Source organism: Hippocampus guttulatus, chromosome 1, assembly GCF_054856545.1.
Source record: "Hippocampus guttulatus isolate MCC_2025c chromosome 1, RoL_Hgut_1.0, whole genome shotgun sequence".
Classification (NCBI taxonomy): domain Eukaryota; kingdom Metazoa; phylum Chordata; class Actinopteri; order Syngnathiformes; family Syngnathidae; genus Hippocampus; species Hippocampus guttulatus.
The window spans coordinates 23,947,803-23,970,858 of NC_141261.1; the positions used below are offsets into that span (position 1 = coordinate 23,947,803).

Here is a 23,056-nt window from a genome sequence, read left to right on the forward strand (position 1 = left end):
ACTTCAGACAAGAAGACCTGCGGGCCAAGTGGTTGGAAGCACAGTTGGCCTTGCTGCAGTTTAATTTTAGACTGTGAACCAGGGGCGAGCCATGCTTGGGGATGGTAAAAAAGTTTGGGAGGGGAGTGGAGGGGGCGGGGGGGGGGGGGGGGGGGGTTAGAACGTGGAAGAAGGGAGGGGATGTAATCAAGAGGGGAGTTGGGGGCGATGCGGTGAAACTAAGGCTGATGAAGTCTTTATCCTCAGTGTGTGCATCTGTTGCCCAGGTTTATTTGTTTTTTTAAATTGAGGGAAGTGTATGATTATTCAACACCAACAACTACTAACTCACTTTGCCCAAATAAGTTACGACAATAAAAAAAGGTTGCATGTTTGACAACATTTGATCTGACTTGTTTGTATGCAAAAATAGATCATGTTGCATCAAAATGTGTTCCATTTTAAATTGGTAACGTGATGAAAAGTGAAGATGCAACTCAACATACAGTACATGTTCAAGAATCATTGAACTGATAATTTGACAAGCGAGCAGTATTGATACCGGGGAAATTGTAGTCCATCACGTTGTATGTTGCTCTCTAGTGCTAATATTCAGTATGAGCAAATTAGGAACACAAACACACCCACAATTACTTCTTAACCAGTGATTTCTTATTTTGCATTGAGACAAATATACAGACAAATCAATATAAATACAAAATAACAGCAAGAACATTCAAATTAGTCATAAATATGTCATAAAACAATCATGACAAATTAAATGATGAAAACTAAGTGAGTGGGCATCACATTAGGAGCAATGGGGATTTCAAATACAACAAAGTGAATTCATATGATACCAAGTCATACCACCAGGCTTAATCATCTGCTAGTTATTTTTGTAAAATGTGAATGGCGTGCACTGGGCACCAAATTTGGATTTGGCTTTTGTGCATCACCAAAACAAAGGAAAAGAGGAAAAACACAAACAGAACATATTATGATTATGTGCACAACTTACCATCAACAGCAATAAATTATGAATAAACAACTGGTGTGATTGAGGAGATTTTCCTACTCCTTCAAACAATGCTTCATGGCCAACAAAAAGTGTCACACATTTTGTAGAGCTCACAATGAGATTAAAACCAGGATAAAAGGACATTCATGTGTGTTGCACGGCCAAAAGGTAACATGGTTGAGCTTATGTTTCATAGCAAACGCTTGCAATAATTATGTGACTGGTCCAGTTGCAAATGAGGAAAGTGCATCAGAGTACGGTCGAAAGCCGCATCTCACACAATCACTTATTTATTATTTTTTTCATGGGGATTTTTTTCCTCCACTTGGCGCTAAAAAATACCCAACTATTGCTTTCGGCAACACCCTAAAATGCCACAAGAGGGCGCCGAAGCCCTGGCTAATACAACTGATCATTTGAATAAGGTTTTTTGGAGTAGGGAGGGATCTAAAACAGGCAGGATATGGTTCTCGGGGAACCAGAGTTTCCCTACCCCTGTGCTAAGGCAGCCACGTTAGAGCAACCGGTTAAGGGAGTGAAATGAATGAAAAATAGTCGCCATGTCCATTTTGTGCTCACAACCATGGTGAACATCTGTGCTGTTTACAGTTGCTCTCATCCCTCAACTAGAGGGAAGAAATCATTCTTTCTGATTACGGCAATGATTTTGTTTTAAACCAGGGAAGAAAAATGAAGCAACTCTATGAAAGAAGACCAGCACAACCCAATCTTCGACATGACCGCGTTTCACAATCACAACATACAAGGATCTGATCTGATCACTTTAAATCAGATCTTTTCTTTTTCATGTGCAGTGGGTCATTAGATTGACCTTTCGATTGTAAATTTGAGGCAGACGTAATGATTACTGTTTGCATGTTTGCATTGCCATTCAACATTAATCTGCTGATTAAGGGATGAGAATCAAAGAGTGTGGTTATTACACGGTTGTCGGCAATTATCGTAGACTCCACTTGGGCATTTGGGTGACAGAGACTCTCCTCACTTTGCTTTTCAACCACATGGGACATTATGAAATGACATTTTACTTAAGTATTATTGGAACACAATAAATGTATGCAATTAATGTATTGGCACAACTTGGCAAGTTGGACGTGGAGGTTCATGGAATACAACATTTTTGCCCTTCATCTGCCAAAGAAATTTTGAACACATCATATATTTATGGTTTAATCGATTAATGTAGGCAAATTATAACCCTTTTTTGTGGGGTCAAATACTAGCTTTTTGGGGGGGTGTCACTCTAATGCACATTCAGTAGTTGGTTAACCATGGGTAGGTTATTGACAAGGAACCCAAAGATAAGTAGGGAGAAGCACCATGATCATCAGCGTTACACTAGTAGTTATATTTTTGGGTCAAGCCACGGAACTCTATTTTGTGAAATTGTGACAGTGAAGAGCAATAAAGAAAGTGCAGCTGATGGCAGAGGAAATACCCGCTCTCAACCTGGGTTCTGAATGGTCGACGCTACGTTTAACTAAGCATCTTGTGGCGGTCAAACACAGTCTTGCGCTGTTCCTGGACCTGCTTCTTCCAGCGTTGCTGTGCCCCCTCGACCCGCTCCAGCACTGTGTTTCCTCTAGCCTGGCTACTGCCTACCCGTGGACGCATCTCCTAGACGCAGGCAGAAGAGAAGCGCACACATGGAGAAACCCAGATTCATGAAAGCAAAAGGAATGGCTACCTTGAGCCGAAGTCAATGCACGTGTCGAGTATTGAACATACCTCAGAGTCCTCCTCGTTGTGCAGGGGCTGGGTGTATGCGTCGTGCTTGCGGATGAGAGGATCCACCAACAGGAGGAACAGCATGTACAGCATCAGTGCCCCCAAAACAGATAGGTATATGATGATCGTCACCTGTGGCAAAAGCAGTCATTGTTAACCAGACCTTGTGCAACTATTTAGTACAGGGATGGGCAACTGGCACAAGACACATGTTCAAAAATCATCATGTAGTTATAAAAATATATATATATATAATATTTATTTAAATTCATTTATTCATTTTTTACAAACCCCAAATTCTTCCTAAAATGCAGATTAAAAAAATGGGAAAACTATTCAATATATGAACAAAAAGAACAAATAGAAAAAAAATACGACAAACCTGCAGCGGTCCACTCTCCTTTCAAGATGTAATATCTGAAATTACCACTGGATGGCAGAAATTTCTTAGTCGCACCAACATCATACTGCATATGAAATGAATCTGGCCAACTTGCTCGACCAGTGCCCTCTTGCAGCCCAGCCTGCATCCCACACACTATGCAACAGTACACGCATGCCGCATTATCGGTCCTCGTTTCGTTCCTATGCCGTAAAATTAACTGAATTTCATCATGAAAATTGCTGTAGATTAGGGCTGGAAGGCGATCTTGCCACCGGTTTACTTATTTTTCCTGATGAGAAAAAAATAGGATGGTCTGGGAGTTATAAAGTGCAGTGGACAGCATCATATTGGCAGAAGAGTGACGCCCACATGTGTTTTGTTATTGTTGGGGTTTTTTTAGGCAGTGATTATGATGTTAGCAAGGAATTCTGTGTCAGTTGTGAATCAGCTATTTTACCGTGATTACAGTAGGTTGGTCGTGAATGGGTTATTTTAGGCTGATGCCTGCTGTGTTACGGTTCTACTGGCTTCCACCTTAACTGCCTCCCGATTCCAGCGGTGGCCGTTAGAATAAAAAGGGTAGAAAGAGGGATTCGGACAGGAAGGAATAAAGCCGTATCTGCTCGATACGGCACAAGGAGGCACACTTTGAGCAGCGCATAATTTATACTTGATATTCCTGCGTGATGCACTAGGTGGCAAGTTGCCGGTCACGCCAAAATAACCCCTGCCAAAATGTTAAGAACTCCTAATTGACAAATAATAATAATAACTGAGGTGGTAAAACATTACTAGTGAGGAAGCCTTGTCCTACCTTGATAGTGTTGGTGCTCCGCTCCTCGTACTTGCACTCACAGAGCAGGCAGTAAGCCTCCACATCATGGCCAGGCACCGGCATGGGATCCACAACATGGAGGCAGTTGCTATGGGAAAAGACAAACTACGTGTATCAGAATTGAACAGGTGACGAATCTCCAATTGGTTGGAACAGAACAAGCGGAGAAACGCGTTGCATTTACCAATCCTTTTGGGAAACATTTCTGTTGTAAATGTGGCCAGTGATGTTTCTGTAAGGCGGGCAGATGCACTTGCAGCGAACGTCTTCAAAGTTCTGTCATTGTAGTAGAATCAACGAAAGAGAACACGAGTTAAATGAAGGGGTACTTGCTGTTCATGGTATTTAAAAACAACAACTATAAAATACAACATGCATGAAACAAAGTATATTTTGTCATATCACTTTTGATTCCGATATAGTCCTGCAAATGGATACCTATTACCTAATATGTTGACAGTACATTATGGTTCGTTCACAATAATTTCACCAAACAGGTTTTTTTCCCCCGCAGGATGTACGCCTGTCTTACCTTGGCGTCTGCAAAAGCAGCAGCATCCAGCAACAGCGCCACGAGCGCTGCAGCTACGACAATTCTCCACGAAGTCCCCCCGCAAAACGGCATTCTCTCAGCGGCCCTCAACACGATGCCGTTTTCCGCCAGAGCAAAATGCAACACAGTAGCAGAATGGTTGCGCAACACTCGAGAAGCTAATATGTTTTGACAGTGGCCGAATTCTCCACTTCCTATTTCCGGGTATCGTCACAGAAGACGCAAAACGCGCACGCGCGCACACACGTACACACGCACACACACACGCTGCCACCTGCTGGATAAAATACATATACAGAATCGAGACACGTACAAGTAAATTCGTTCACCAAACCATTCACTGAAGGTTAGGTTTTATAATACTATACACTAAAAACGCTTTTGCTGTTGTTGAAATACTTTAAAAGTATTTAAATACTTGTGTAAAACAGTTTTTCACATTTTGCTAAATGTTCCGCCATTTTGCTAAATGTGACGTCACTGAAGGCCTAAGGTGGAAAGGCACGGCCCGCCACTGTATTTTGGAGGAGAACATTTAATAAAAGGCACATTTATGAACAAAATCACACTCGTACAAGAAATGGGTTAAATATTAAACTTGGTGTGATTATTCATGATGCATAAGCTCATCAATTGCTGATATTTCCTCGAATCCCTTATTGTTAATCGACTGAATCGACTTTTAGGATTTTGTGTACATGCCAGGTATGATTTGAGTAAAAAGAAAGACAATGTGGAAAGAATATTTTGCCATCATCCATAGAGTAAATGTGGTTTCTTCTCATTGTCTCTTCCACTAAAGGTAATTTCATTATTATTTCCAGTCGGGAAAGCATGACTGAGGAGTTTTTAAAGGCATCAATTTTTTTCCCATAATTTCAAGACAACACTGCATACAAATGAAATCCCGCTTAGCTGGTTGAATGTGAAATTTAAGACCTGAATCCTTGACCAAATCAATACCTATATTTCCAAGTAATCCTGTTTTCATTTTTTTCCCCTGGATCGTCAGATACGCTTAATAAGCCCAAGGAATCGACAAATTCATCCTGCCCTGAACCACTTGGGCTTGTGGTCACAGAGATCGATTAAAGGCACGGTTATTTCTCTAATAAACCGAGATATTAGTGTTGAAATGTGCAAGCCATCCTCTGTCTCACCTCAATGCTATGCGCCTCGTCATCATCCACACTGCCCAAAACCTTGTCTCTTCTGCAAATACGTTTACAGCACACAATGTGGGGCGCAATGTGTTTTGATTTTGAAACATTTGTCTTTTGTTTACCAATGCTTGTGTACAAATGACATGTTCTACGTATTACGACCAAACATTTTGCTTTCAATTAAGTCAAAATGGAATTACATGGAACTATTGACTGAATCTATTAATTAATTTTCATGTTGGCAATCTGCCACTAGGAGATGCTACAGCACAAGGCTCATGGCAAAACGAACGACAGCGTCTTGGTGGCCAATGGTTGGGATGGTTGGACTGGGCCAGTTCAACAAGATTGAAAGTGTCGTTGTATCTCACCCGAAATGACAAAGAGCCAAAAAGCCAATTTGCATTAGAGCAACAATATGTGAAAACAATTGACTTTGTAGGACAAGTCTGAATATCATTTGACGTCACACTGATTTGTAAAAAGGAGATATAGTGCCTTTATCTATTGCTATGGTGACCTCGTATCACCTGTCACTACAGTACTTTGGCGTTGTGCAATATTGGTGGACTAGCCAGGGTGGCTCCGACATTGCATTAGCAGTAGTCTAACTGTATGATGTTGCGTGATGTGCTTGCCACTCGTCAAAGTGATCATCAGTCGGTCCATGTTTATTCATGTGTTTGTAGTATGTGATGTGTTGTTTAACGTGCACCTCTGTTCATTTGTATTGTCCATGCATCTTAAAGGCCGCAGTCACATTTGTTAAAACCGTTATTAGGCCTTATGTTTCTGATTAGTGGGGGGCGCGTAGAACATATTATTGGAAAGAAAATTTGGACTTGACTTCCTCTTAAAACAAATGTTTTTTACAAGGCAAAATTCCCTGTTTGCTTCTATATCAGGAGCAATACAACTTTTTTATTTTTTTTTATTTTTTATTGCAAACATTCTGAAGAAGTCACGCATGACCTATGGGAAGAAACCCTTTTGTGTCCTTATTCTTTACAGCTCTCAACCTTTTACAATGGTTCCTTTTGACCTTTATCATATCGTCTGCAGTGTTTTTTTTCACCTTCTCTCTTCCTTTAGATCTTTTAGCTTTTGTGGAAGACGCCGTTTGAATTACAAGACTATCTCTTGGCTACTCTCATCCTATCTCGTCTCATTCGTCTCCCCTGCCCTCAGCAGGAGAAGCGATTCTTATGGACACCCATGGTAATGGCAGTCATGGGAGGCAGCAGACAGTGGCGGTCCAGGGGCAGCACAAAAAAACTATAAATCACAACTCGTGGTTCCGCCCTGCTGAGTGTAGCCGATCACACTCCACCAAAAAGCAATTCTGCCAACATGTGTTTGCACATTTGTCTTCATCAGCCTCTGGCCTGTTTTGAGCCCCTGACTGACATTTTCTTTCCCGTGGAAGCCAAACAGATTTTACTTCTTGATCAAACTATTTACACATTAGCCTCAAAGGTTTGCTGACACCAAAAAAAAAATAAAATAAAATAAATAAAAATTGATCTGGCTTGAAATAAATAGTGTTGTTACCAATAACGTGGAACAAACGTGTGAGTTGTTTTTGTTTTCCTGTGGAACTTAACGTCCGCTGCTTGTTGGATTTTTTAAAATGTTTAAATTTTTTTTTTACATATTTTAGGGTTTTCTGCTCATCATGTTTCTCTTCCATGTGCAGGTCAAATTCCAGTGGTCATTTTTTCCCCGAAATCAAATCATGTGTAAGCCTTTTTTTTTTTAAGTGTAATGTTGCAAGATGAGTTTGAGATGATACTAAACCATTTCGGGATCATAGTTTGTGATATGTCTACGGCTGAAACTACAGTGATGCCTTGAAGTATAAGTGACTCGACTTATACCTCAAGGCATCACTGTCGTGCAGATTTTTGGGCTTTGACTTGCAAACAAAAATTTGAGATATGAGTGCTCTTTCGTGGCAGTGAACTTAACAGACTTCACAACATGCATCAGTCTGGCAATTCAAGAACAATTGTTCAAAAAAGAGGCTCTAGGCTGTTTATTGACAGATAGACACGCCCACTTTTTTGACTTGTAAAATGCTTTTTTGGGCCTAAATATGGGGCTTTTTGTACAAAAACAAATGATGAGGCAGAAAAGTAAAGACACCATGACATTGTATGAAGACACTCAGGAGCATCCAATCTGATTGGTCCTGTCATTGCTAAACGCTGGAGGCATGCTAACGTTAAATCTGTGCTTTGAAATGTATCATCTGGCATACATAGGAACATGTGAAATGAATATTTTTTTTATATTTTTGATTGGCATTAATTTTAAAAAAAATGTAGAATTTGCTATTTTATATACAGTTTGCTGACCTAACTTGTTGAAATCAATACTTTCTTTCTAGTAATTATTATAATTAAAATATTGGACCATGTTGTGATTGCTATTGATGATATGTCTGATGTCAAAAAGTTTGATGAAATCAAGTTTCATTTCCTCTTTGGAAGTTTGCACGATTGCTCCAGAAAAAGTGGCTGAACCGCAGAAGTTGCCGTTTCAAAAGGTGCGAGAAAACTTAGGCAGTGATGTTAACTCAGAGTACAGTGTGTGTCCTCTCCTGGTTTACGCGCAAGGACAGCTGCCTGTCAACCAGCTGGGGCCGTGCAGGGGTGGGAGGCGTCTGCTGAGGAGACCGTGACACCAAGGTGAGAGCTGGGCTCGGCGATGCTGAGCTGACATGAAATGTAGATGCAGAGGATCGAGCATCTCCTGCCTCTGAGGGATGCAGATCTCCAATGAGAAAATGGAGATGCTGGAGCAGGACACTCAGCCAAACGCAACATGAAAGCTGTGAGGGGCCATGACACTTGATGGACACAAACGTAGGGGGACAACCACTTCCACCCTTCACTTGCTTCTACCTCAGCCATGCTGTAGAGAAATAAGACCTCAAGAAAAGAGATAAGGATCTATTGCTGGATGTATACTCCTCAACTACCCGTTCATTCTTACATCTGCCTTTTATTTTATATTTTGAATAACACACACACACACACACACACTTCTTGTTTTTAATCACTGAAGACGAAAATAAATCCTCTTAACGGATTTCCAAATGGTTGTCATTTTCAGGTATTCACTATTTTCTTTTCGAGATAAGAAACATTTGTCAAATTTTAGATAAATCTCTTCCCATGGGCATATATTTGGGTCGAGCAATTTTAAATCACACTTGCATAAAACTGATGTGTTTGTAATCAGTTGGAAAAAACTGTCAGACTGGCAGCATCAATGTGTGCAGACTATATTATGTCTAATAAACTGCCTTTGAAAAGTAATCAGATGGCTTTCACCAGCCTATGTGGAGTGTTTGAGCGCTGGTAGCGCTTGCTAGTGCTAACACCCGATAGCTCTAGCTAGCACTGGAGCCACCGCTCAATGCTGGCTACAGGCGCTGTACAATACAGTGTCAGCATAATTAAGTCATTTTTTATAGCACCCTTAGCGAAACGCTGCCTGGAACAACTTCAAAATAAATTAATATGGAGGCATTAATATCCTTATAAAGTTTATTTTGAAGTAGACCCAATCCTGTCATGATTCGGTTTGGGACCAACAGGTGGGACTGTAGGGCTCCCCTGCAGCTGCACACCTGTTGGTCATTATGTAATAAGTTGTTTAAAAGGACTCCCGCCCGACCACTCATTGTCGGGTCATTGTTTATGTGTTTGCTACTGTCATGTTTGTTCTCAGTCATGGTTAGTTTTTGCTTCAGTCATGGTTTTGTTTGCTACTTTGGATTCTTTTTGTTTTCAGGACTTTGTTTCTTTAGGATTTATTTTTTTCGGTGTTTTAATACAATTCTTCAAGTACAACCTGCTCCTCCCTCTTGCCTGGTTTTGGGGGTCCACCACCACCATGCAACCTGACAAATCCTTTCTGCATTGGCGGCGTATTACTATCATGCAGAGCAACTTGCTTCTTCGGAGCTTGCTGATGAGCTGACACTTTGAATCAGGTGGTTCACCAGGGAGAGATGGAAAACAGGCAGGACATTGGCCCTTGAGGCCCAAAATTGGACATCTCTGCCATAAACAATTGTTTGTTGAGATTAGCTTGACTTCTTCTTGGCAGTGTACACATAAATAAGCGGGTACCCGAGGCAGGAAAAAAGTAAAGTGGCACTAGTTACCCAAATTACTCGAGGATTTATTTCAGCCCTCTTTCACTGCTTTTACATTTACTGAAAAACACGCTCCACAACCACATTGGGCAGCAGCAACATCAGATATGTCAACAAAAACAGAGAGGCCTGAATCTATGGCAAGCAGATTTAACATTGAAAAGCAAAGTTTCACTATCTGTAAATTTGGGGTTAGGATTAACATTTACTCGAATGATGACCAGTCATAATTACATTTCCAACCACTGAAATTTTCATTCAAGACATCTGATTTGCAACTGTGACTCGCTGAAATTACAGGGAGATTGGTTGAAATGGAATGACAGATATATGCAGTGCCATTTTGCCTAGCACAATTTTACCAGTGCATGGAATCATGGCGTGTTCATCAGAAAATGAAGGAGCTGACTGACAGGAGTCCACATGCATCTTTCAAGAGAGGACTTCATGGGTCAGAGAGGAAGACAGCTGAAAACAATGAAAAGTGACATGCACTGAAAAACAGTTGGATCAATTGCTGTAGGCAAGGATGATGGGCGTTTTTTTTTTTTTTTTGTTATAAGATGATGTTACATGTGCTCTGCTGTTGAAACATCTGCCGTGCGGTTTCACAAGACTTGGCAGACTTCACAATGGGCCCTAATTGACACGAGAACTACGTCATTAGGTATATGAAACAATGTGCAGAATCCTTAAAGTCCACAAAAAGTGAAAATGAAAAGGTCTTGTAATTTTGACACACCACAGAGAGGATTATGTTATCAACAAGAATGCTAAATCTGAATGTTTAGATTCAGATTTAGACATACTTGACATTTAAAAAAATGTCAAGTATAGAAAATGAGGCTTCAAATTGTGAAAAATCAAGCCCTTGTCTCAGTTCTCAAATTATGTGTGCATGTCCGCTGAATGCACTGAAAACACGCCCCCCTTAACTGTCAATCAAATTCCACTGCTACGTCCTGGAAAAATGGATGCTCTTTCATTTAGCATTTTTCTTATGATCAAAGACACATTTATTTAGCCGTGGAAATGTATTGGCTTGAAACCTTTGACGGCTGGAATCTATCCCACTGAGTCGTTGCAGGATTTTTGCAAGCTCCGACGAGACACTCTGAGGAGGCCGTGCCAACATGAAGCTCCTGTTCACACATCGGACTCTGTGACATGTGTACTCATGGCTAAATTGGTCAAGCCAACAGAATATACGAAGGCAAGATGCCTTTTGAGGGCATAGGCATTGCTAACTAGCTAACTGCACACTGCAATTATGCAGCAATGAGCTTGTATGAAGATATATAATGTACTTTTAAACAAATTTCCGAAATAATTTTACAGGGTTTTCAAAGGATGTGAATTGGGCTCTGCCAAAGTTCAATCTGCGTACAAGAGAAAGTTGATGCACAAACAGACGTACGTAGTAATGTTGTGTGACACTTGTTTTTGTGTCAGCTGCCTTAAAGAATAAGCACATACAAGCAAAGTAAAACAGGCTCCCGCATTTGTCGACCATAACAAGGACACAAGAAAGAAAATGTCAAGTCTAATTCTTCACACCCAATTTTTTGGTTTGGTATGGCATTGAGCTGCCACCACCTTCTATTTTACCTGCTGATTCCCATGTCGGGGCCGTGTTTGATCCAGCTCTCCCAGCTTCAGGCCACATTTGCAGGCGTAATTGTTTGTGTCAGTAGACACTTCCTCACCTTGACTCACCTCCTTCTTTGCCGTATTCATCGCAATCTACTACGGCAGCTCAGCAGTGCACCAAAATGGGCTGGATGCCTTATGGTGCTTTCACAAACCCAAACAATGGCACCATCCGGAAAGAGAGCGCATGGAGACAAATGCATGTGTGTTACAGATAGCCATCACCTTCCGTGTCTCTTTCTAAATGTTGTCTCGCTCCCTATGGCCAAAAGCAACAGTCAAACACGGCCAACTGGGACCAAAGTTGTCATCTCAAAATGGCAGAAATCAATAGTGCCCAAAAGCGCTTGCTGTGATCTAAGCACACGTGGAGTTGGAGCAGCCAAGGAGGCAGCAAGGCACAAGAAGCAACACAAAAGGAGGTCAAATAAGGTAGAATTTGATCAATAGAGGATCTTGATCGTAGAGTCAAAATAACTTACATTTAGTCGAATGATGAGGTATCACCGTCGGGGAATAAGAAGCGGCAGTACAACAGGCTAAAATTAAGATGCACACGATTAAGTCACGTCAATGGCCTTGATCACAAGAATCACAAAAGGCTTGACAAAAAGTTCTCAGTTATCAAACGACGTCCCACCCCCGCCCCGAAGCCCGTCTCCACACACACACACACACCTACACACACACCCACACACACACACACACACACACACACACACACACACGCACGCACGCACGCACACACACACACATGCACACACACACGCACACACACACACACACACACACACACACACGCACACACACACACACACACACAGGCTTGACGTTAAAATGTGAATTACACAAAACCAAGCTGCGTGGAGATAGTCTTACAGCCTTTACCTTTCACATGGTCGACTGCAATTTTCTTTCTAATCTCCTGAGACAACTCGCTCCTTCATCTCTTTTGGCCCATGTTGAGGGTTGTACACACCATGTTACCAAACAGTAAACTGACTCCTTGTAAGCCCTAAAATGGGCCAGCTAATTACAAGTTTGGAGATACCTGTTATGTTAATTAGAGGACAGACAATTATTTTCATTCCCTTCAAGTGGTACCACCATTTTGTCCAGACTTGTTTCATGAGTTTGTTTTCAAAATAATTCTACTGAACCACAATTCAAAAATAATATCTGATGTCCACTGGTTAATTTTCATTAAATTTTCATGTAGTTTTTGTCAGATTGACGTTATCCCCGTGACCACTGTGGGCTTATCTTTTATTAACGGCGGGGCAACAACAATTTTGCCCATGTGTGTATGGACTTGTTGTTGTGCTTTGTGTCTCCTATGGTTACAGTTATGCTTCATAAGTGCATCGCAGGGCAAAATGTGTGCTTCACTGGGGGAAAAGAGGATTCAATACCACGGACTGGTTTAGCAAATTGGATTTCGCGTTTTAGCAATGGACAAAAATGACAATTTGTGCAGTATTCCAGATTTGTGCGTCACCCACCACAAGAGCATGGGGAGGTAATGAACTTTCGAATGGAAGCCATCAGTCTGGCATGTTTCCAAACATTTTACTCTCTGATGACAACACACATGAACAACCAAAACGATTGAGAGCGCAGTGTGACACTGCCCCTGAAAGACACTCAGATATTTTTTTTCCATTTGTGATGCAGTGAACACCCCAAGAGAAAATTGGTGAAAAAAAAAACGCTGGTGCAACACCAGGAAAACAAGACAACCAAATATGCTTGCAAAAACGGCAAGAATAAAAACATGAACGGAAATTGCTCGTCAATAAATAGACCTGAAGAAACCCATGCGTACAATGCACAAACTGTGACGATAACTACAACGAAAAACTACTTCTAAAGGTAAGTGTAGAAAACTTGGCGTGTAAAAAACTAAGAGCCAGAACATGGACCGTTTAGATGAATTCAACACTTGGTGACAGTCGTGAGCAAGGGGAATTATCCGACAGAGACATGATAACATGGGAGTCCTTAAATAATAATAATAATAATAATTTTATTTGAAAGCGCTTTTCATCCCACTCAAAGACACTTTACAAGAGCTTAAAACACAGGATAAAAATGTGCACTTAAAACAAGCATACATAATTTACAAAAGCACATTTAGATGAACAAAAAGCAAAATGGGTAAAAGAGATTAAAAGGTATTAAAAGCATTGCGGAACAGGTGGGTTTTAAGGGATGATTTGAAGGATTGGAGGTCAGTACAGTTGCGGATGTGTTGTGGTAGAGCGTTCCAGAGGGTGGGGGCGGCGACAGAGAAGGCTCGGTCCCCCCAGGTTTTGAGCTTGGTCACGGGGATGGCGAGGAGGTTTGTGTTTGAGGAGCGGAGATTGCGGGAAGGAGTGTATTGGTAAAGAAGGTCGGAAAGATAGGAGGGGGCCTGATTGTGAAGGGCTTTATAGGTGAGTAGGAGCAGTTTAAATTGAATACGCTGGGGAACGGGGAGCCAGTGGAGGTTTTTAAGGACGGGGGGGTGATGTGATCACGAGTGCGGGTGTGGGTGAGTAGGCGGGCGGTGGCATTCTGGATGTACTGTAGTTTATTGAGGAGTTTGGAGGTTGTACCGTAGAGAATGCTATTGCAGTAGTCAAGGCGGGAGGTGATGAAGGCGTGGATGAGGGTTTGAGCAGCGTTGAAAGAAAGTGATGGGCGGAGACGAGAAATGTTTTTGAGGTGGAAGAAAGCAGTTTTGGTGATTTGGGTAATGTGTTGGTCGAAAGAGAGGTTATTATCAAAAAGGACACCGAGGTTGCAACAGTGAGAGGAGGGGGACAGGGTGAAGTTGTCAATAGTGAGGTTAAAGTTGGAGGTTGTTTGGGTGAGGGACCGAGGACCGATTATAAGCAGTTGAGATTTAGTACAGTTAAGAGTGAGAACGTTTGTTTGCAACCAGGATTTGACATCTGAAAGACAATTAGACAGGGTGGAGTGGGTTGTTGGGGTAAATGATTAGATGGTAGGTGTGCAAGGTGGAGGGATGGCCCTCCTCTGCCACCTGCTGGAGAAACACAAGAACAAGATCATGACAGTAGCAGGCTGAATCTGGCCAAGGGGCCTTGAGTTTGACACCTTTGCTCACGTGTGTGTGTGTGTGTGTGTTTAGTCAAGGTAATTTATTATTGCTTAGTACACAATCAAGCTCACAAAACTGACACTGAGGGTACATTTTTAGCATTTTAGCACTGTAGCTCCTCATATTCCACACCCGATTTATTACCTGGCAATCTCTGGTCAATATTAATAATAATAATAATAATAATGCATTTTATTTAAAAGCGCCTTTCATGCCACCCAAGGACACTGTACAGACAATAAGAAAATACAATGTAAAAATTAGTAAACGAGATATTATATAAAAACAGGACATAAAATCATAAAATCATAAAAACATAGGAAATGGAAGAGCTATGTGTTGTAGGCAATCCTGAACAGGTGTGTTTTTAGACGGGACTTGAAAGTGGAAAGAGGTGTGCAGTTTTGGAGGTCCGGAGGTAGGTTGTTCCAGAGCTTTGGAGCAGCGTGACTGAAGGCTCTGGCTCCCATGGTGCTCAGTCGGACAGGGGGCACTGACAGGCGGAGGGAGGACGAGGATCTGAGGGAGCGAGAAGGGATATGCACCTGGAGAAGGTCGGATAGGTAAGGAGGGGCCAGGTTGTGGATGGCCATATATGTATATAGAAGCAGTTTGTAATTGATGCGATGTTGAACAGGGAGCCAGTGAAGCTGTTGGAGAACGGGGGTGATGTGCTGCTGGGAAGATGTTTTTGTGATGATGCGAGCAGAGGCGTTTTGGACCAGCTGGATTTTATGAAGGGACTTTTGAGGTAGGCCGAAGAGGAGAGCGTTGCAGTAATCAAGGCGGGATGTGACAAGACTGTGGACAAGAATAGCAGTGGTGCGGGGGGTGAGGGAAGGGCGAAGTCTGGTAATATTGCGGAGGTGGAAATAAGCAGTGCGGGTGATGGTGTTGATATGTGAGTGGAAGGTGAGCATGCTATCCAGGATGACACCCAGACTCTTAACCTGGGGGGAGGGGGACACTAGGGAGCTGTCAATGTTGAAGGAAAAACTGTTTACTTTGGATAAAGTGGATTTGGTGCCAAGAAGGAGGACTTCAGTTTTATTAGTATTTAATTTAAGAAAGTTTGTTGTGAACCATGTTTTGAGTTCGGAGAGGCAAGAGGTGAGGGAGGGGGGTGGGAGTATGGAGTTTGGCTTGCAGGAGAGGTAGAGCTGGGTGTCATCAGCAAAGCAGTGAAGTGGATATTAAATTTGCGGAGGATATGGCCAAGAGGCAGGAGGTAGATGATGAAGAGAAGGGGACCTAGGACAGATCCCTGTGGTACACCTGTGGTGACTGGGGAGGGCTTTGAGGTGAAGGATTTGAGCTGGACAAACTGAGTGCGGCCAGTGAGGTAGGAGTGGAACCAACTGAGGGGAGTGTGGGAGAGACCAATGGAGGAGAGTCTATTGAGGAGGATAGGGTGAGAGATTGTGTCAAAGGCAGCGCTCAAGTCTAAGAGGATGAGGATGGAGACTAAACCGGAATCAGATGCTATGAGGAGATCATTTACAATACGGATTAGGGCAGTCTCTGTGCTGTGGCGGGGGCGGAAACCGGACTGAAAGGGTTCATAGAGAGAGTGAAGGGACAGGTGGGAGTGGAGTTGAGCAGCAACAGTTTTTTCAAGGATTTTCGAGATAAATGGAAGGTTGGAGATGGGGCGGAGGTTATCAAAGTTGTTGGGGTCAGAGCCATGTTTTTTCAGTGTGGGGGTGATAGCAGCAGTTTTGAGGAGTGATGGGACAATACCAGAAGAGAGTGAGGAGTGGATAATAGCAGATATGAGAGGAAGCACAGAAGGAAGGCAGGATTTAACAAGGGATGAAGGGAGGGGATCAAGCTGGCAAGTGGTGGGCTTGGATTTGAGTATGAGGTTGGATAATTCAGCAGTCGTTGGTGGAACAAAACTGGAGAAGAGATGACAAGGAGAAGAAGGTTCAGATGGGGGGGGGGAGCAGGCAGGTTTTGATGGAGTTGGTGATGGATCTTAAGGATTTTGTGATTGAAGTGTTCCATTATGGAGTTGCAGGTTGCTGTGGAGTACAGGTGGAGGGGGAGAGAGTTTGGTGGCCGGAGGATTTCTTGAATTTCCTTCGTTGGAGAGGATGAGGCCGGAGTAGTAGCTGGATTTGGTTTGTGCAATTTGGTCCTTGTATTTAGTGATATGGGTAGTGTACATGTCCTTATGGATGGTGAGACCGGTTTTCTTATAGAGTCGCTCAAGTTGGCGGTTTTTTGATTTCAATGATCTAAGAGCGGGTGTAAACCAGGGGGCAGATGTAGAGAATGAAGCAGTCCTGGTCTTCAGGGGGGCGAGAGAATTTAGAATATTTGTGAGGCAGGCATTGTAGTGAGCGGTGAGGTCATCCGGGTTTGAAAGGGCGTCTGGGGGCGGGGAACGGTCGATAATGGAGCAGAAGGTGTCAATGTTGATATTTTTGGTATTACGAAAAGAAATGAGGCGGGAGGTTTTGATTGTAGAGAGACGGAGTACGATGTTAAAAGTGAGGAGGAAATGATCGGTTTCAGGAAAAACATCAGCAGTGGGCTTGGAGGGGGAGAAGCCAGAGCAGCAAACCAAGTCCAATGTGTGGCCTTTGATGTGGGTGGGGAAGTCAGTAAGACAGTGTATCGCGAGGCTCTCCAGGTAGGATGTGAAGTCTCTTGTGAGTGGCAGGTCGGGGTTGTCCATGTGAATATTAAAATCTCCCAGCAAAATTAAATTTGGCGAGAGAGTGGATAAGTGTGTGATTAAACTGGAAAATTCATTGATGAAATCGCTATGTGGCTTCGGGGGGCGATAAACTGTGGCAATGATGGTTGGCGTGGGTCCAGGGAGTTTAAACACCATGCATTCAAAAGAGCTTGATGCAGGAACGGAGACTGGTAAGACTTTCCACTTCTCGCGGTGGATTACCGCGAGGCCTCCTCCACGGCCGTTGCCACGGGGACGGCAGATGTAAACAAAGCCGGGAGGAGTGGAGTCATTCAGAGCAGCGAAGTCGTTTGTTTGTTGCCAGGTTTCTGTTAAAACGAGGAAGTCAAGTTTGCGTTCGGCGAGGACGTCTTGAATGAGGTGACCCTTGTTCGTAAGTGAGCGGATGTTCAGCAGTCCAAAGTTGACAGCGGAGGTGTCATGTTTGATGGCGGCAGTGCTGTTAGCCGACCTAGCCAGGCGGGCTACTGCATAGTAGTTGGTGTTGCGGCCGCGGTTTCTGGGAGGACGTCGAGATGTGGACCAGGTCGAGTTGATTGAGCCAGGATTTTTGTAGTCAACATGTCTACGCGACCCGCGGTGAATGTAGCGACGTCGAGGCAGGCGAGCGATGTCAGGATGATGGTGCAGTTCCGGCGGTGGAGGCTCCGGTGCAATCCTCCGGATCCGGAGAAGATCCGCGACAGAATAGTGGAGTAGTCCTGTCACTGGATGATGGCAGAACGTCAGAAGTATCAGAAATAACCCAAAGGCGGCGAAGTTGTGCCGCCCCATGACGAGGGAGAAAGGCCGGTGCGGTGACAGCCGGTAAGTTTAAGCTACCGGCGTTAGCCCGTGGACTAAGTTACGATTTGGGGTTTGATTGATCGGGTGAAGCTATGACTCTATCTGTTGGCTCTCCTAGTAAGAAGCTGCTTAACAGAGTTGAGCAGAGTGAAATGGAGAAGACAGGAAAAAGAGTGAGAAGCGGTGCTGTGGTAGGGTAATGGTCCACTGGCTGGCTGACAAACAGAGGGTCCCTCTAGTCAGGAAGACGGGGGGGGGGGGGTTGACGTGGGCAGTCAACCCCGGCACCCTCAGCCAACCTCCACCTCGTAGCAGAAAATCTATGCCTGATCTTTTAGTATTCCCCTCATCTCTTGTGAAGGCTCTGCGGAAGCTGCTGCTGCGGTTCGTCAAGTGGTCTGCTGGTGAGGCCCTGAGCGGTCGTGCATGGGTGATGTTAGCAGGGACGCTCCCCCCTTTCTTCTCAGGGCTGCGCTGAGCTGACAGGATGCTCAAAGCACTCAGCCCCAGGAACAGAAATGGACACGCCATTCCTCCAATCTCCCATAACCAGCAGCTCAATACAAGTGATGTCCCATGTTTAATCATCACAAAAGAATGTGTCATGATGTAAGAGTCTGTGCAAAAATGTTCATGCAATGGTCTTGTTTCATTATGTGTTTGGGTGGGAATATCAAAAATAGAACATGCCACTCATGATGAGCACATTCAAGTTACCCCTTAATGTCTATTGTATAATTATATAAAGTTTCAGTGGTCAGCATGGGAGTCGCCTGGTTAGCACATCATCCTCACAGTGCCAGGGTTTGATTCCACCTACAGCCTTCCTGTGGGGAGTTTGCATGTTCTCCCTGTGCCTGCCTGAGTTTCCTCTGTGGAGTCCGGTTCCTTCCCACATTCCACAAATATGGATGGCAGGTTAATGGAACACTCTAAATTGTCCCTAGGTGTGAGAGTGAATGGTTCTTTGTCTATGTGTGTCCTGTGATTAGTTGGCAACCAGTTCAGGGTGTCCCCCGCCAACTGCCCGAAGACAGCTGCAATAGACTCTAGCATGCCCATGACCCTCGTGAGGCAGATTACAAAATGAATGGATGGATGGAAGTTTTAATGTCCAGTATGTCTTATGCATATACCGTACATATCATGTGCACCAACCTTTTCATACGTACAGGTATACTGTACTGTACATAGTGTTTTATCACTTCGTATCACGATCAATAATATACTGAGATTCAAGTGCTGTATGGTGGCAAGGAACTCAACTCAACTTACAGTATGTCAGTTGGAATTTCAATTTAATTTAACAAGCTAAAGACAAAACACAGAATTTCACATCATGTACTTAATCACACAACTGATTGTGTATTTTCCGTTCTTCTCTAATCAGAGTACAAAATCACATCAGTTGACCACATTTTAATCATGTGCAACCCAAAGTAGCCTACTTTATATTCAGTGTGTGAAGAAAGTCGAATATTACTGCACCTTACTGAGGAGCTGTGGCCCGATACATTCACAGCCCAGTGTCTCTGTATACTGCCCCCAGGTGGCCAAAGTGTGCAGATCAGTAGAAGCAGAACAATGTCTTTTGAATTGAAGCAAAAATGGGGCAAAAACGACTTAATGCCTGACATTTTTTGTGTCATGACTGTATTATTTAAAATAAAGTACAACATTACTATGGAGAATTATTTTTAATGAACAAACTCATAACAAATATTTATTTTTGGGGTCAGGCCAGAATGGCTTAATGGCATTTCCATTCATTTCGATGGAGAAAGATGGGTTGAGATATGAGTGTCTTGAATTAAGTGCATCGTCAGGGTACTTGCATCTCAAGGATTCACTACTCAAGTCATGGACTGCTACCCCCAAAAAATATACATTAAAAACTACAACAAATATATATGTGCATTCCATGACTTCCTGTTATCAATTTACAGTCATGAATTGTCCTCTGGAAAAAAAATGCCAGTGTTATTAATCAACCGTGTGTCTTTGCAATCTCCATCGCTATTACTCCGCCATGACCACTAAATCACAAACAAACAAAGCCTTGTTGTCTTCTTCCCAAGTAGCCCGTGCTGCTGTCACCTTGAGCCCGCCTCGTCATGCCTGCGTGCTTGCTGGAAAGGTCACAGCTTGTAGTTCATGTCGTGAGCTGTCACTCTTCCCTCTCCTGTTCCGTGCGTCCGCTCGTCTCGTCTCTGTCAGACGTTTCGCTCCTCGGCTTCCGAGCACAGATCAAAGACGCAATCCTTGCCGGGCTTTGAAGGTTAAGAGTGAGAAAAGCGATCTCAGTCCTGAACGAGGAGGGGGGGGGGGGTCTTTCAGTGTTTGAGCATTATCTGATGTGCAGATGCACAGACAGGGAGAGCAGAGATAAGCCCATCAAGACAGTTCTGCTCAGAGCACACCAAGTCTACGACTGTTACAGCCTGTTGCAGTAAGAAGAGCATTCTATGGCTGATTGCTAAGCGGTTTCACTACCTGGGACAAAAAGGGGAAAGTAAAATCAACTTGAAGCATCATAGCAATACCTTCAAGTCATGGTCTATTTATCACATTTGGGATTGTACAGTACTTGTTGTATTTGAGATTCAAGAAAAGTGGATACTATTGACTTTTTCTGTTCAATAAATCGCAGAGTGAGACAAGTGTCGAACTGAAGTGTCTTTGAGGTCGAAAAAAACAATTCCAATTTCATGAAAAAAAATCACTTATACACACACGCACACACACACACACAGTAGAATTCCCAACCAAAACAATAACAATCCATAGTATGCTGCCAATGTCTTTTTGCATATCTACAAAAGTTTCATCGTAGTACCTGTAGTTGTGGTAGCCTCCATTATTCGCATCTCACCACTTTTTCAACAGCTACACTTCTATAATTTTTATCTGATATATGCAGGGGGCCTCTAAAACATGGAAGGCAGGCTGTAAATGGCCCTGAGGCCATAGTTTGGACATCAACGGTTTAGTCGAACTGACTCTTGTCCCCAGCATCCTGAATGAAGAAAGGCTCAGCATAACTCGCATCATGAAACGGTCTAGTCTACCTAAATGGTTTATCCATCACTCCAATTTCTAATCCAGGGGAGGAAACCGGAGCGTCCGCAGAAAACCCCCGCATTCACGGGGAGAACATGCAAACCCCAGACAGGAGCCAGAATCGAACCCTGCGCCTCTGCGCTGTAAGGCGGACGTGCTAACCAGCGCTTATTGTATAATTGTGTTCTTCAACATGTTTATTTTTGTTGTTTGGAGAGTGTCCTATTTGAACGATATGCCGGGTCGATGCCATCTGTCTGTTTACATATTGGAGTCACATTGGCAGAGACTGCATCCCATTCACATCTTGTGTTGGAACCATCACTTGTGTAGTGTAAACCCAGCCTTCAATTCTCTCACATAACACAATCAAATGTTGTTTGTGGAAAATGTGATTGGGCGTTTTAGGAGAAAAGAGAGAGTAAACACAGGTGTGGCACTTGAGCTGTCGAGGAGGTCAGGTAATCATGGCAAATTTTAATCAGTTCAGATCAATTATTCATGATCAGAGGCCTAACGGGCTGATTTCTAAAATGCGATCCACCCTTCTCTCTTCTCTCTGTCTCCCCCGCCCTTCCACCCCCTGACTGTCAGTCCTATATGAATTATTCAGACTGCATTTACACAAAGAAGTCCATTTCTGATGTCTTATCAGTCAGTCAGAAACATTATGCAGTGGGGGAATATCAGGAGGAATTGAGGGAATTCTTTGCGCCATAAAACAAAGCTCTTAAGGGAAGACATGACCCAAAATATAAAGTGCAGAGAAAACCCCAAAACTTTGGGTCAAACTTCTTTGTTTCTCCTTGACGCCTGACACGAGGCGAATGTCCAAGCATTTCATTCCAAAGGACGCTGTCCTCAATACTTTCATTCTTACTAAGCCCGTGTACACACTTGGTCTGGATAAAAAGCAGAACATGTCACAAGGTTTACTTTGTGAAACTCACCCATTCATTCATTTTCATCCGCTCAGCCACTTCACGGTCACAGAGGACCTGAGGGCATGGCGGAATGCCCGAAGAAAATGCAGAGTCCCTTCTTGGAGCGGTCTCTGTATTCACCTCCATTCTTCTCTAGTTTTAAAAGCTGGACCGGTTTGCATTATTTAAGGAAACACTCACATTTACAGTGTCTGTGAGTAGGAACCGAACCCCGACAGCGGTCTAGCCCACCGTTGCGGGGTTGTCGTCTAGCCCACCAAGTCCAAGTGCAGATGAGATCAAGAGTAAATCTTACTTGCGACAGAAAAAGCCAATTTTCACGACCACAAAGTTAGAAAAATGCTAAAACACTCTTCCTAGATGGAACATTTTGCTTGATTAACCGTGATAAACAATGTTGCCTTATTAATGGTGGTCGACCTCGGGGAGAGACGAGGAGGAGATGCAGCAAATTCCTTCGAGCAGTGAGAGGTGGCTCCAAAACATCGTCCAACTCAAAGCAAATGAATGAACATGAACGCGTCGCTGCGGCAGGGTTGGTAAATAAACTGACGGCTGGTAAAATCAAATGTTGGCCCGCATGACTAAAAGACTTCATCTTGCCATCCGCCTACCTCCATCCAAAGTGTCTCCAAGGCACTTTGTTTTCACTTCAGACTGACAATATGTGCAAGCTTTCATCTTAACTCTATTTGCTCTGACAGAGAAAAGCACACGGGCAGCATGGCTAGAGCGGCAGTCTCATGATCAGGTTATGTGGGCCTGTTTGGTGCCCCTCGGACGTTTTTTCCAAGTCAGGAAGCCACTATACCTCTGCTGACTTGTGAACAACAACATTAACGACAATGAATGGAATGCGTACAGCTTTCTGGGTAAATCAACCGAGAGACAGCATAAGCGTGATTTATACACCGTTGTTGTCTTCAATAGTGGTCTTTCTCGGACACCCC

The 23,056-nt window shown here is 43.3% G+C and overlaps 1 protein-coding gene across 1 annotated transcript; it reads right to left on the minus strand.

Moving 5' to 3' along the window:
• Positions 1 to 629: 629 nt before the first annotated feature.
• On the minus strand, positions 630 to 4,720 carry tmem9 (transmembrane protein 9). Its single transcript, XM_086121324.1, has 5 exons — positions 4,502 to 4,720; positions 4,154 to 4,245; positions 3,949 to 4,057; positions 2,750 to 2,881; positions 630 to 2,638 (listed from the first exon to the last, which is right to left on the minus strand). The coding sequence occupies exons 1-5, from the start codon at positions 4,592 to 4,594 to the stop codon at positions 2,498 to 2,500; spliced, it is 567 nt and encodes a 188-aa protein (XP_085977450.1). The 5' UTR covers positions 4,595 to 4,720; the 3' UTR covers positions 630 to 2,497.
• Between the last annotated feature and the right edge of the window lie 18,336 nt (positions 4,721 to 23,056).

Bases quoted from the DNA above. Each gene is read 5' to 3' on its own strand.
- tmem9 (XM_086121324.1), bottom strand. From the start codon at position 4,594: ATGCCGTTTTGCGGGGGGACTTCGTGGAGAATTGTCGTAGCTGCAGCG. The intron at 4,058-4,153 runs GTAAATGCAACG...CTTTTCCCATAG, and splicing joins AATGTTTCCCAAAAGGATTG to CAACTGCCTCCATGTTGTGG. The intron at 2,882-3,948 runs GTAGGACAAGGC...CTTTTGCCACAG, and splicing joins GGAGCACCAACACTATCAAG to GTGACGATCATCATATACCT.